Source organism: Bufo gargarizans, chromosome 2, assembly GCF_014858855.1.
Source record: "Bufo gargarizans isolate SCDJY-AF-19 chromosome 2, ASM1485885v1, whole genome shotgun sequence".
NCBI lineage: Eukaryota > Metazoa > Chordata > Amphibia > Anura > Bufonidae > Bufo > Bufo gargarizans.
The window spans coordinates 41,258,563-41,274,062 of NC_058081.1; the positions used below are offsets into that span (position 1 = coordinate 41,258,563).

Consider the following 15,500-nt stretch of genomic DNA (forward strand, 5'->3'; position numbering starts at 1 on the left):
AAAAGACGACTGAGGGGAGATCTAATAACTATGTATAAATATATCAGGGGTCAGTACAGAGATCTCTCCCATCATCTATTTATCCCCAGGACTGTGACGAGGGGACATCCTCTGCGTCTGGAGGAAAGAAGGTTTGTACACAAACATAGAAGAGGATTCTTTACGGTAAGAGCAGTGAGACTATGGAACTCTCTGCCTGAGGAGGTGGTGATGGTGAGTACAATAAAGGAATTCAAGAGGGGCCTGGATGTATTTCTGGAGCGTAATAATATTACAGGCTATAGCTACTAGAGAGGGGTCGCTGATCCAGGGAGTTATTCTGATTGTCTGATTGGAGTCGGGAAGGAATTTTTTATTCCCCTTAAGTGGGGAAAATTGGCTTTTTTTTTGCCTTCCTCTGGATCAGCTTGCAGGATGACAGGCCGAACTGGATGGACAAATGTATTTTTTCAGCCTTATGTTACTTTGTTATGTACTATGTTATTACTAGAAGCCACATTGAAAATACTCAAACATTCTCCAGTCAGCAGCTATACGGATATGGCTTTGATGATATATGTCTCCTGATTGTACCTATTCTTGCTCTAAATGTAATATGCTCGATACAGATCTATACCATCATCTGTGGGGCTGCACATATGTTCAAGATTTATGGGAGCAAGTGCGATCCCACATATTAGCAACTTACAATATAACTTTATTACACATTTGGGCGGCTGCTACTAGAAAAAGTCTTCTACATCGATGGCTAAACCCAGAAATACCCTCTATCACTTTTATTCAAGCCAAACTAACCTTCCTGTTTAATATGGACTGGATTTTTACTTTATCAGATAGGGAAAAAATGACCCAACGATTTTTTAAAAAATGGTCTTTATTTATGAATACTCTTTCCACTTCCTTCAAATCTAAACTTATTCAACATTTTGAGCATACGACATGGTATTTATATGAAGTTCTTCAAGGATGCCAACCTATTCAAATTTTAGCTGGCACTTGAGGTTCCCTGAAGTCCCGAAGTGCTATGTTCCTTAAGGTTGGAGCACAGGATTGTGGGAGGGGGGACATTGTTTTTTTTTTTACATTCTTGTTTACCGATGTCTATGCATCTGGATCCACCAAGAATGGATCTAAAACAAAGTTCGGAAAGGTTATCATGTGCTCAGTTCTTTGGGATACTTGGCATCATGGAGGTATAATAGCTGCTTTTGTCTCTGTATAAAAGCATCATGCCCATGCAGCCAAGCCAAATAATCTGTTCAGCCCACACCTACCAATCATGCGTATCCCTTATGGAGACAATTACAACCTATGTGTTCTCTCTAGATTAACACACAAACACCCCATTTCTCCACAACTGTTGCCAAACTTGTATCAAGTCATTATCCTTATAATTGTGAACCGTGACCAGATTACAAAACGTATAGGGATGATAATCGATCTTGCGACCATTAAACATATTTCTTGGTGTGTTTGTAGGTAAAATATTCAGTTTGTACAAACAAATGCCAATAAAAGCATCTTCGATGCCAAAGACTCTGATTTCTTGAGCTACTTTGTAGATCTTTTGGGCCATATCTCCTGAGAACACGTATGCTGCACCTAAAGGGTATGGTGGGTATGTGTCCCCAGGGTAAACTTCCTCAGATATGTACCATTTGCTTTCTTTGTTCCGTACAGGTTCTGCATGGCGTACAATGAACCCAGTTAGATAATTAGTACGAGGCGGAAGATCTGGATGGAGAAGTTGGTGGACCAAATAGTTGACATTGAGAAAGACATCATTGTCCACCTTCATCACATAGAAGACATTAGGGCAAAAATCTGTCACCCACTCCATACCCATTAAAGTTTTCAGAGTTAGATTTTGATAGGTATCCAGGAAGTCCTGCTGAACAATGTCCTCATAAATGGTACTTTCCTCTTCAAGGAGCCTCTGTATGGCCCCAGTCATAACAGGAGATTTGCCAACCAAGAAGAGCATCATAACGTCCACATCTCTATAGTTGCTTACATTTCCCCAAGTCATCCGTATGGTGTCTCTAGCTTTCACATCCTGACTTTCTCCGATCACCAGGAGAAGTAGGAATGGATTCCGTGTCAGACATTTTCTGGGTTGGTTAATTAGAAACCTGTAAGGATGTGGATAAGGATAAACTTGCGAGTGATTTGTGGCAGAGGGTGAAGAGGTCAGGATAATGATATGACTTGTGAAGGAATGGAGATGGACATGATGTTGGAACTGCATCCATGTGTCCAACATGATGTTGAGTCCATCAAACATGTAAAACAATGTGAAACATATGAAAGATATGACACCTGATTTAAAGAGTCTCCAAGTGTTTAGTCTTCTTATCATGATGCCTCCTAGAAAACACAAAGACATAACATAATTGTAAATCTTGGACATGTATTTACTTATGTTCACCTACTTGCTTGGTTGTGGCTATCAAAGCCCCATCACAAATCACATAAGATATGCATAGATTAAATGTTTCAAATCAGAACGCAGTTCATCCAAGGATGTCAATTCCAGGACACCACTCAGCTCTGACCTGGAGTGGTAAACACTGGTGTTCCACCAATTATACTAGCGGGAGCACTATTTAAGACCATTCGTTTGACAACCCTATAGTTAGCTTTAGATCTTTGTTTGATGGTCCCCCTTTTTGGACACTGACTGGACTTTTACCTTTATGGGTATGTGTTAGGCCCCTTTCACACGAGCGAGTATTCCGCGCGGGTGCGATGCGTGAGTTGAACGCATTGCACCCGCACTGAATCCTGACCTATTCATTTCTATGGGGCTGTTCACATGAGCGGTGATTTTCACGCATCACTTATGCATTGCGTGAAAATCGCAGCATGCTCCTCTTTGTGCGTTGCGGTGCGATAATCCATGCAACGCAGGCCCCATAGAAGTGAATGGGGTTGCGTGGGGTTGCAAGCAAGTGCGATTTTCACGCATGGGTTCTAGGTGACAGTCTATTCACTGTATTATTTTCCCTTATAACATGGTTATAAGGGAAAATAATAGCATTCTGACTACAGAATACATAGTATAATAGTGCTGGAGGGGTTAAAAAAATAAAAAAGTTAACTCACCTTATCCTCTTGTTCGCGTAGTTCGTTCCCGCTCCATGGTGATGGAGCATGTGATCTGACATCACCACAGGTCCTTTAGCCCAAGCACACAGCTAGCAAAGAACAGACCGGGAACGAACTACGCGAACAAGAGGATAAGGTGAGTTAACTTTTTTATTTTTTTAACCCTTCCAGCACTATTATACTATGTATTCTGTAGTCAGAATGCTATTATTTTCCCTTATAACCATGTTATAAGGGAAAATAATACAATCTTCAGAACATCAATCCCAAGCCCGAACTTCTGTGAAGAAGTTCGGGTTTGGGTACCAAACATGCGTGATTTTTCTCACGCGAGTGCAAAACGCATGACAATGTTTTGCACTCGCGCGGAAAAATTGCGCATTTTCCCGCAACGCACCCGCCTCTTATCCGGGCAAAAAACATGACGCCCGTGTGAAAGAGGCCTTAGGGTATCTTATTTTTCACTACTGAAGAGGGTGCCATTGGCCCTGATAGCTTGGGCTCCCATATCTTTCATTCTGACCTGTCTCGACCAATGGAAAGGCAGCTGCACTGGATCCAGCTACATTGCTCAGTAGTTTCTTCAGGGAGCAGTGTAGTTTAAGAAATTGTAGATGGTATCACTGCATTATTTGGGAACTATTTGTTACACTATAAGGGGGCATCAACAGAAGGTACTGCACAAGGCATCATATAACCTAAGGCAGGCATCCTCAAACTGCGGCCCTCCAGCTGTTGCAAAACTACAACTCCCAGCATACCCGAACAGCCTACAGGTATCAGCCTATAGCAGGGCATTGTGGGAGTTGTAGTTTTACAACAGCTGGAGGGCCGCAGTTTGAGGATGCCTGACCTAAGGCCAACTCTAGCAACCCTCCATGGTTATCAACTTTCCATGATCTTCAGCTTCTGACTATTGCATGCTCTGAACTTGTCTTGTCTTGTGACCACCATTCTGCTTGTCTCATTTTGGGTCTATATTGGTCCGTACAGTTTTAACTGTGTTTGCTGATTATGAGACCTCCCCTTGTTACTGGTGACTACTTACACCTTTCCCGACCTGGTTTCTTTAGACACTATCCTGCTACTAGCTACTGGACAATCAACTCAAATTAAAGTGATGAGACTAACAAAGTACCAAGATCCTAACCCTGGGTTCACACCTGAGCGTTCTGAAAGGAGCGCTCTGTATGCACGATTGTACCGGCGTTTACAATCGCGCATACAGAGACAAGCGAACGCCCATTGTCGCGCGTTTCCGAAAGTCTATGTACGGGAACGCGCGACTAAACGCCCCAAAGAAGCTCAATAACTTTTTTGAGCGTAGGGCGTTTTTCAGCGCATTCAAACGCGCTGTAAAACGCTCAAGTGTGAACCAGGGCCATATGGAAGCATTGGTTTTCATGTGTTGAGCGTTTTACAGCGCGTTTGAACGCGCTGTAAAACGCTCAGGTGTGAACCCAGCGTAAATGAACCGTGGAAACCCCTGAGAAATCCAAGTTTTGAGGGTCATGTTTCCAACCATTCACTGAAGTGGGCTACCTTTAGTTTCTAAGGTTAGGCTGCCATTAGACTATCCTAATGCCCATATTTTAATATACGGAGCAGATAGGTCATTGACATTCCTGGTTGGTACTACTATTCATGAAAACTTAAAGCTGAGTGAAAGTATAATGTCTGGGGACAACTTTATATTAAAGAATGCCATACAACCAGGCTTGGACTTACCCACTAGAGTAACAGAGGATCCACCAATGGGCTCTGGTTCTGATTTAATAGTGGGCACCAGAAGATAATCACTTGCCATAAGAGTCTATTTCTTTGATTTAAAAACTATCAGACCTTATTGATGATACAGTGGATGGGCCTGAGAATAATTTCCTCTGGTGGGCACAAAGAACCCCAGTCTGACTCTGCTACAACCCTATAGGAGAAACCAGTCACAATAATGATAACAATATAAAAAAGAGTACAATGTGAGCAGCAATCATAGCCAAAAAATAAATGTGTATTGTATCCATCAGTACATGATCGAATATATATATATATATATATATATATATATATATATATATATAATTGTATAGACCAATGATTAAAAGTATAAAAAATATTAAAATAAAAAATAAAAAACATATTTCCCAAAGGAAATCCCTGATGGTGATTAGTTCAAATAATTAGTTGATTATTGTCCATAATTCATCCAATGATCACTGTTCATGATTACATAGGTTTACTTTAGAATAACGATGTTGATGGTAACATTTAATCCAAATGACTCATGAGCTGTTATTCCTAATTCATCCAATGATCACTGTTCATGATTGTATTAAATTAAAATAATATTAAATAATCACTGTTGTTAATCCAGATATTAATTGTATTCTTAATTCAGGAATCCGTGTTCATAATTGTGATAGTATCAAGCAGTCGTTAGTCCCCTATTCAAGGTCATGTAAATATCTCATCCATCTAACATCATGGATAGAATTTTCCCCGGGTTAGATCTCATCTATACAGTATCAATGCGTATATGTATTAATGCAAACTGTCTTTTGCTGCTGGCAGCTCTACATTACCACTTAGATGTCTTCCCAGGAGCAACCGTGTATAGGCAGTGAAGTCTGCCTCCTGCTAAGTCTCCTGGTTCCCCGTAAGTCAAGTAGTGTAGTTCATTTCCGTTTGGCGTCCCACGTGTTGGTATGATCACTCATTTGACACAGCGCCCTGTCTGTTGCAGTGTATTGGGCGCTGTGTCATGCGATTCCAGTCTACACTTAATATCTCGACTGTAGTGTCTTGAGGGACGAGGGGGTATCCTCCTGGATCACACAGTTCTACCAAACGCGTTTCGGAGCTCCCGGCTCCTTCCTCGGTGGTTCTAGGTGTGATCCACTATTTCTGCTATTTAAGCTTTGCCATTGTATAGGGTGGACCTTCTATATAAAATTCTATGGAAAACGTGGAGTGGATTTTAAATCCCTTGTTAGTGTGGGGTCCAAATAAACCTTGTAAAATTAACATTGTAACAAGCCAACAATAATAACAACAATACACACATGGCGTATCCTAAAGTTTGGAAATATATTTTCAACAGTATATAATTAATTTCTCTATTACTGAGTAATCTTCCAAATCAGTGTATATTTTAATAACGCATCACATAAAAAAAACGCACCTGCATTTTTGTTTTCATGCGGGTTTTTTTTTATTGCATTTTTTTAAATGATTTTTTTTTATTATTATTAGACAGACAAATTTCATTAATATATCTATACACTGCCTGCCCCAAAAAAAGTCACAATATGTCGTTGGACCGCCTTTAGCTTTGATTACGGCACGCATTCGCTGTGGCATTGTTTCGATAAGCTTCTGCAATGTCACAAGATTTATTTCCATCCAGTGTTGCATACATTTTTCACCAAGATCTTGCATTGATGATGGTAGAGTCTGACTGCTGCGCAAAGCCTTCTCCAGCACATCCCAAAGATTCTCAATGGGGTTAAGGTCTGGACTCTGTGGTGGCCAATCCATGTGTGAAAGTGATGTCTCATGCTCCCTGACAATTTGAGCCCGATGAATCCTGGCATTGTCATCTTGGAATATGCCCGTGCCATCAGGGAAGAAAAAATCCATTGATGGAATATCCTGGTCATTCAGTATGTTCAGGTAGTCAGCTGACCTCATTCTTGGAGCACATACTGTTGCTGAACCTAGACCTGACCAACTGCAGCAACCCCAGATCATAGCATTGCCCCCACAGGCTGGTACAGTAGGCACTAGGCATGATGGGTGCATCACTTCATCTGCCTCTCTTCTTACCCTGATGCGCCCATCACTCTGGAACAGGGTAAATCTGGACTCATCAGACCTCATCACCTTCTTCCATTGCTCCAGAGTCCAATCGTTATGCTCCCTAGCAAATTGAAGCCTTTTTTTCTGGTTTGCCTCACTGATCAGTGGTTTTCTTACGGCTACACAGCTGTTCAGTCCCAATCCCTTGAGTTTACTTCGCATTGTACGTGTGGAAATGCTCTTACTTTCACTATTGAACATAGCCCTGAGTTCTACTGTTGTTTTTCTTCAATTTGATTTCACCAAACAGTTAAGTGATCGCCGATCACGATCATTCAGGATTTTCCCACCACATTTCTTCCTCGAATACGATGGGTCCAATTTTAGTAGTTTCTGCAATCTCCTTAGATGTTTTCTCTGCTTGATGCATGCCAATGATTTGACCCTTCTCAAACAGACTAACATCTTTTCCATGACCACGAGATGTGTCTTTCGACATGGTTGTTTAAGAAATGAGAAGCAACTCATTGCACCAGTTGGGGTTAAATAACTTGTTGCCAGCTGAAAGATAATCGCCCATGCAGTAATTATCCAATAGGAGGCTCAGAACTATTTGCTTCGTTAAATCCAGGTGGCAGTGTATACATATATGCATTGATACTTTATAAATGAGATTTAACCCGGGGAAAATTCTAACCATGATGTTAGATGGATGAGATATTTACATGATTACATTATTTTAATTTAATACAATCATGAATTATGGACAATAATCAACTAATTATTTGAATCAAGTAATACCATTAACAATTCTTTGGATTGAATAACATCATTATTCATTGAATATTTGGACTAATCGCATCAGAGATTTCCTTTGGAAAACATGTTTGTGATCTTCATATTTATATTTTTTATATTTTTGCATTTTTATCTCAAATCAGATACTGTATCTCTAGTCAGATATATTTTCGGTCATGTACTCATGCATACAATACGCATTTCTTTTTTGGCTATGATTGCTGCTTATATTGTACTCTAACAGTATTTTTTTTTTTTATTGATTTTTATATTGTTATTGTTTGTTTTATGTATGGGGTATATTAAAGTATGAATTTTCAGGGCAGTTCCAGATGATTGAGTGCCTGTTAATATTTCCAAGCATAGAACTAAAAGGCTGTGGGGTAGGCCTATAACAGTGCACCTATATGGAGAACTTGAGACGGGTGAGCCACTATATCATTTTAATTATTATTATTTATTATTAAAGCGCCATTCATTCCATAGCGCTGTACATATGATAAGCGGTGCACAAACATAATACAGATATTGCACTAAGCATAAACAAAACGAGTTACAGACTGGTACAGGAGGAGAGAGGGGCCTGCCCGTGAGGGCTTACAATCTACATGGTATGGGAGAAGGACACAATAGGTGAGGGTGAAGCGGGTCATGGCGGTATAGAGGCAGCAGGGTCACTGGTTGTAGGCTTGTCTGAAGAGGTGGGTTTTTAGGTTTCTTTTAAAGCATTTCACTGTAGGTGAGAGTCTGATATGTTGGGGTAGCGAGTTCCAGAGATGCACTGGAGAAATCTTGGAGGCGGTTGTGGGAAGAGGTGATAAGAGGAAAGGAGAGAAGGAGGTCTTGTGAGGATCAGAGAGATTGTGTGTGGGGATGTATCGGGAAAGTAGCTCAGAGATGTAGAGAGGGGACAGGTTGTGGACAGCCTTGTATGTATTTGTTAGTATTTTGAACTGAATTCGCTGGCAATGGGGAGCCACTGAAGGGATTGGCAGAGGGGAGAGGCAGAGGAGTAACAGGGTGAGAGGTGGATTAGTCGGGCAGTAGAGTGGAGGATAGATTGGAGGGGTGCGAGAGTGCTAGATGAAAGGCAACAGAGGAGAGTGTTGCAGTAGTCTAGGCGGGAGATGATGAGGGCATGTACAAGCATTTTTGCAGATTCAAAGTTGAGGAAAGCGCGGATGCGGGAGATGTTTTTGAGTTGGAGGCGGCAGGTGGTGGAAAGGGCTTGGATGTGTGGTTGGAAGGAGAGGGCAGAATCCAAGGTCACTCCAAGGCAGCGGACCTGGTTGACCGGGGAGAGTGTGCAGCCATTGATCATGATAGGTTTATCTTAATTCACAAATAACCTACTTGATGGTGTATATGATAGGGCCTGTGCTTATAAGCGGGCGTGCACATGTTGTACATGGATAAAAGGTGGGCCCTCAGAATAATGTGCTTGTGTCCCGACAAGCTCTAATCCATCACTGTCTACACCTACCTATAGTAAAAATTATATACCTACATTGTAATTGAAAATTATTCCTGGTTAATTTTGGATAAAGGTGTTTTATGAAGGAATAATTCTTACAGTGGCCCAGCTAACACTCGATGTAGCTGTGTTAATAAGGTTTTATGTTTCCCATAGGCTGAATAAATACAAAAATGGTCCAAAATGAGATCTAATTATTGTAATCATAATTTAAAAGTTATTTTAGTATTCTTATATAGAAGGACTGAAGATGCGGGAATAATTTAACCATTTGATTGACACAAATGCAACAGACATGTGATCAAAGCTTTGCTGAGGGGGTGAATTGTACAGGACACCTGCTGCATGTTTGGTAAGCGATCTGTCCTGTGTAGAATACAAAATCTGCTCATAATGAATACAAAGTAGGCAGAGTTGTGCAAAGTGCCGCAGGCTACAATCTGGCAGATGTACATTGTTTTAGAATAAAGAGGTAATCATACCTAGCCAGCCGTAAATATAATAGCATTCAATAGAAGATGAGTGTTAACCATTGTAAAACCAGAAAACCAGAGGCATAAATCCTTCTATTCCTGTAAAAATTAATTTCAAATGACATTTCCCCTTCTTCCCTGAGACAGGGCGAGTTTTATTATCCCTTATCCCACCCTATCACCGTCACAGAGCAAATAAGGTTGACCGAGGTCATGGATAGAGTTGAGCGAACACCTGGATGTTCGGGTTCGAGAAGTTCGGCCGAACATCCCGGAAATGTTCGGGTTCGGGATCCGAACCCGATCCGAACTTCGTCCCGAACCCGAACCCCATTGAAGTCAATGGGGACCCGAACTTTTCGGCACTAAAAAGGCTGTAAAACAGCCCAGGAAAGAGCTAGAGGGCTGCAAAAGGCAGCAACATGTAGGTAAATCCCCTGCAAACAAATGTGGATAGGGAAATGAATTAAAATAAAAATTAAATAAATAAAAATTAACCAAAATCAATTGGAGAGAGGTTCCATAGCAGAGAATCTGGCTTCCCGTCACCCACCACTGGAACAGTCCATTCTCAGATATTTAGGCCCCGGCACCCAGGCAGAGGAGAGAGGTCCCGTAACAGAGAATCTGTCTTCATGTCAGCAGAGAATTAGTCTGCATGTCATAGCAGAGAATGAGGCTTCACGTCAGCCACCACTGCAACAGTCCATTGGCATATATTTAGGCCCAGCACCCAGGCAGAGGAGGGAGGTCCCGTAACAGAGAATCTGTCTTCATGTCAGCAGAGAATTAGTCTGCATGTCATAGCAGAGAATGAGGCTTCACGTCAGCCACCACTGCAACAGTCCATTGGCATATATTTAGGCCCAGCACACACACAGGCAGAGGAGAGAGGTCCCGTAACAGAGAATCTGGCTTCATGTCAGCAGAGAATCAGTCTGCATGTCATAGCAGAGAATGAGGCTTCACGTCAGCCACCACTGCAACAGTCCATTGGCATATATTTAGGCCCAGCACACACACAGGCAGAGGAGAGAGGTCCCGTAACAGAGAATCTGGCTTCATGTCAGCAGAGAATCAGTCTGCATGTCATAGCAGAGAATGAGGCTTCACGTCAGCCACCACTGCAACAGTCCATTGGCATATATTTAGGCCCAGCACCCAGGCAGAGGAGAGAGGTCCCGTAACAGACAATCTGGCTTCATGTCAGCAGAGAATTAGTCTGCATGTCATAGCAGAGAATCAGGCTTCATGTCAGCCACCACTGCAACAGTCCATTGGCATATATTTAGGCCTAGCACACAGGCAGAGGAGAGGTTCATTCAACTTTGGGTAGCATCGCAATATAATGGTAAAATGAAAATAAAAATAGGATTGAATGAGGAAGTGCCCTGGAGTCCAATAATATATGGTTATGGGGAGGTAGTTAATGTCTAATCTGGACAAGGGACGGACAGGTCCTGTGGGATCCATGCCTGGTTCATTTTTATGAACGTCAGCTTGTCCACATTGGCTGTAGACAGGCGGCTGCGTTTGTCTGTAATGACGCCCCCTGCCGTGCTGAATACACGTTCAGACAAAACGCTGGCTGCCGGGCAGGCCAGCACCTCCAAGGCATAAAAGGCTAGCTCTGGCCACGTGGACAATTTAGAGACCCAGAAGTTGAATGGGGCCGAACCATCAGTCAGTACGTGGAGGGGTGTGCACACGTACTGTTCCACCATGTTAGTAAAATGTTGCCTCCTGCTAACACGTTGCGTATCAGGTGGTGGTGCAGTTAGCTGTGGCGTGTTGACAAAAGTTTTCCACATCTCTGCCATGCTAACCCTGCCCTCAGAGGAGCTGGCCGTGACACAGCTGCCTTGGCGACCTCTTGCTCCTCCTCTGCCTTGGCCTTGGGCTTCCACTTGTTCCCCTGTGACATTTGGGAATGCTCTCAGTAGCGCGTCTACCAACGTGCGCTTGTACTCGCGCATCTTCCTATCACGCTCCAGTGCAGGAAGTAAGGTGGGCACATTGTCTTTGTAGCGTGGATCCAGCAGGGTGGCAACCCAGTAGTCCGCACAGGTTAAAATGTGGGCAACTCTGCTGTCGTTGCGCAGGCACTGCAGCATGTAGTCGCTCATGTGTGCCAGGCTGCCCAGGGGTAAGGACAAGCTGTCCTCTGTGGGAGGCGTATCGTCATCGTCCTGCCTTTCCCCCCAGCCACGCACCAGTGATGGACCCGAGCTGCGTTGGGTGCCACCCCGCTGTGACCATGCTTCATCCTCATCCTCCTCCACCTCCTCCTCATCCTCGTCCTCCTCGTCCTCCAGTAGTGGGCCCTGGCTGGCCACATTTGTACCTGGCCTCTGCTGTTGCAAAAAACCTCCCTCTGAGTCACTTCGAAGAGACTGGCCTGAAAGTGCTAAAAATGACCCCTCTTCCTCATCCTCCTCCTCCTCCTCCTGGGCCACCTCCTGTTCCATCATCGCCCTAAGTGTTTTCTCAAGGAGACATAGAAGTGGTATTGTAACGCTGATAACGGTGTCATCGCCACTGGCCATGTTGGTGGAGTACTCGAAACAGCGCAACAGGGCACACAGGTCTCGCATGGAGGCCCAGTCATTGGTGGTGAAGTGGTGCTGTTCTGTAGTGCGACTGACCCGTGCGTGCTGCAGCTGAAACTCCACTATGGCCTGCTGCTGCTCGCACAGTCTGTCCAGCATGTGCAAGGTGGAGTTCCACCTGGTGGGCACGTCGCATATGAGGCGGTGAGCGGGAAGGCCGAAGTTACGCTGTAGCGCAGACAGGCGAGCAGCAGCAGGATGTGAACGCCGGAAGCGCGAACAGACGGCCCGCACTTTATGCAGCAGCTCTGACATGTCGGGGTAGTTGTGAATGAACTTCTGCACCACCAAATTCAGCACATGCGCCAAGCAAGGGATGTGCGTCAAATTGGCTAGTCCCAGAGCTGCAACGAGATTTCGCCCATTATCACACACCACCAGGCCGGGCTTGAGGCTCACCGGCAGCAACCACTCGTCGGTCTGTTGTTCTATACCCCGCCACAACTCCTGTGCGGTGTGGGGCCTGTCCCCCAAACATATGAGTTTCAGAATGGCCTGCTGACGTTTACCCCGGGCTGTGCTGAAGTTGGTGGTGAAGGTGTGTGGCTGACTGGATGAGCAGGTGGAAGAAGAGGAGGAGGAAGCCGAGAAGGAGGAGGTGGCAACAGGAGGCAAAGAATGTTGCCCTGCGATCCTTGGCGGCGGAAGGACGTGCGCCAAACAGCTCTCCGCCTGGGGCCCAGCTGCCACTACATTTACCCAGTGTGCAGTTAGGGAGATATAGCGTCCCTGGCCGTGCTTACTGGTCCACGTATCTGTGGTTAGGTGGACCTTGCTACAGATGGCGTTGCGCAGTGCACACTTGATTTTATCGGATACTTGGTTGTGCAGGGAAGGCACGGCTCTCTTGGAGAAGTAGTGCCGGCTGGGAACAACATACTGTGGGACAGCAAGCGACATGAGCTGTTTGAAGCTGTCTGTGTCCACCAGCCTAAATGACAGCATTTCATAGGCCAGTAGTTTAGAAATGCTGGCATTCAGGGCCAGGGATCGAGGGTGGCTAGGTGGGAATTTACGCTTTCTATCAAATGTTTGTGAGATGGAGAGCTGAACGCTGGCGTGTGACATGGTTGAGACGCTTGGTGACGGAGGTGGTGGTGGTGGTGTTGGTGGTACATCCCCTGTTTGCTGGGCGGCAGGTGCCAACGTTCCTCCAGAGGCGGAGGAAGAGGCCGAGGCGGCAGCAGCAGAATAGGCCGAGGCGGCAGCAGCAGAAGAGGTAGCAGGGGGAGCCTGAGTGACTTCCTTGGTTTTAAGGTGTTTACTCCACTGCAGTTCATGCTTTGCATGCAGGTGCCTGGTCATGCAGGTTGTGCTCAGGTTCAGAACGTTAATGCCTCGCTTCAGGCTCTGATGGCACAGCGTGCAAACCACTCGGGTCTTGTCGTCAGCACATTGTTTGAAGAAGTGCCATGCCAGGGAACTCCTTGAAGCTGCCTTTGGGGTGCTCGGTCCCAGATGGCGGCGGTCAGTAGCAGGCGGAGTCTCTTGGCGGCGGGTGTTCTGCTTTTGCCCACTGCTCCCTCTTTTGCTACGCTGTTGGCTCGGTCTCACCACTGCCTCTTCCTCCGAACTGTGAAAGTCAGTGGCACGACCTTCATTCCATGTGGGGTCTAGGACCTCATCGTCCCCTGCATCGTCTTCCACCCAGTCTTGATCCCTGACCTCCTGTTCAGTCTGCACACTGCAGAAAGACGCAGCAGTTGGCACCTGTGTTTCGTCATCATCAGAGACATGCTGAGGTGGTATTCCCATGTCCTCATCATCAGGAAACATAAGTGGTTGTGCGTCAGTGCATTCTATGTCTTTCACCGCTGGGGAAGGGCTAGGTGGATGCCCTTGGGAAACCCTGCCAGCGGAGTCTTCAAACAGCATAAGAGACTGCTGCATAACTTGAGGCTGAGACAGTTTCCCTGGTATGCATGGGGGTGATGTGACAGACTGATGGGGTTGGTTTTCAGGCGCCATCTGTGCGCTTTCTGCAGAAGACTGGGTGGGAGATAATGTGAACGTGCTGGATCCACTGTCGGCCACCCAATTGACTAATGCCTGTACCTGCTCAGGCCTTACCATCCTTAGAACGGCATTGGGCCCCACCATATATCGCTGTAAATTCTGGCGGCTACTGGGACCTGAAGTAGTTGGTACACTAGGACGTGTGGATGTGGCAGAACGGCCACGTCCTCTCCCAGCACCAGAGGGTCCACTAACACCACCACGACCATGTCCACGTCCGCGTCCCTTACTAGATGTTTTTCTCATTGTTATGGTTCACCACAACAACAAATATATTATTTGGCCCAATGTATTGTATTCAAATTCAGCGGGATATAAATTTGAGGCCTAGTATTTAGGCGCTGGGTGACCGGTATGGATTTAGTGACAGAATTAGACTTGGAAATGCACAGAAGCGTGTGTGTGTGAAGTTATTCTGAATGACCCAATGTGCACCTTGAATATTATATACCCTTTTAGGGATAGATTTCAAATAGCTCTGATATAGCAGAAACCACTAAATTATGAAATTGCTAAATTGGGAATTGTACTTCAACCCAGAACAAAAAATGTGCTTTGACGGACACTAAATATCTTGCCCAGCAACAACAGTACAACGGTGGGTAACGAGAGATTTAGAGGGAATTAAATTTGAGGCCTAGTATTTAGGCGCTGGGTCACCGGTATGGATTTAGTGACAGAATTAGACTTGGAAATACACAGTAGCGGGTGTGTGTGAAGTTATTCTGAATGACCCTATGTGCACCTTCAATATTATATACCCTTTTAGGGATAGATTTCAAATAGCTCTGATATAGCAGAAACCACTAAATTATGAAATTGCTAAATTGGGAATTGTACTTCAACCCAGAACAAAAAATGTGCTTTGACGGACACTAAATATCTTGCCCAGCAACAACAGTACAGCGGTGGGTAACGAGAGATTTAGAGGGAATTAAATTTGAGGCCTAGTATTTAGGCGCTGGGTCACCGGTATGGATTTAGTGACAGAATTAGACTTGGAAATGCACAGAAGCGTGTGTGTGAAGTTATTCTGAATGACCCAATGTGCACCTTCAATATTATATACCCTTTTTGGGATAGATTTCAAATAGCTCTGATATAGCAGGAACCACTAAATTATGAAATTGCTAAATTGGGAATTGTACTTCAACCCAGAACAAAAAATGTGCTTTGACGGGCACTAAATAACTTTCCCAGCTACAACAGGACAACGGTAACGAGAGA

General features: G+C 44.5%; 1 protein-coding gene across 2 annotated transcripts in view; it reads right to left on the reverse strand.

Moving 5' to 3' along the window:
- Positions 1-902: 902 nt before the first annotated feature.
- Positions 903-15,500, reverse strand: part of LOC122929304 (beta-1,3-galactosyltransferase 2-like) — a 43,885-nt gene continuing 29,287 nt past the window's right edge. The window contains exons 1-2 of one of the 2 annotated variants that reach the window (XM_044282824.1): positions 4,837-4,957; positions 903-2,367 (exon numbers count right to left, since the gene is read on the reverse strand). In XM_044282824.1, coding sequence (XP_044138759.1) covers positions 1,328-2,367; positions 4,837-4,915 — 1,119 coding nt within the window. In that variant the 5' untranslated portion in view covers positions 4,916-4,957 and the 3' untranslated portion in view covers positions 903-1,327. Of the gene's footprint in view, positions 2,368-4,836; positions 4,958-15,500 lie in introns of those variants that run through there. The other variant, XM_044282823.1, reaches the window with a different exon arrangement.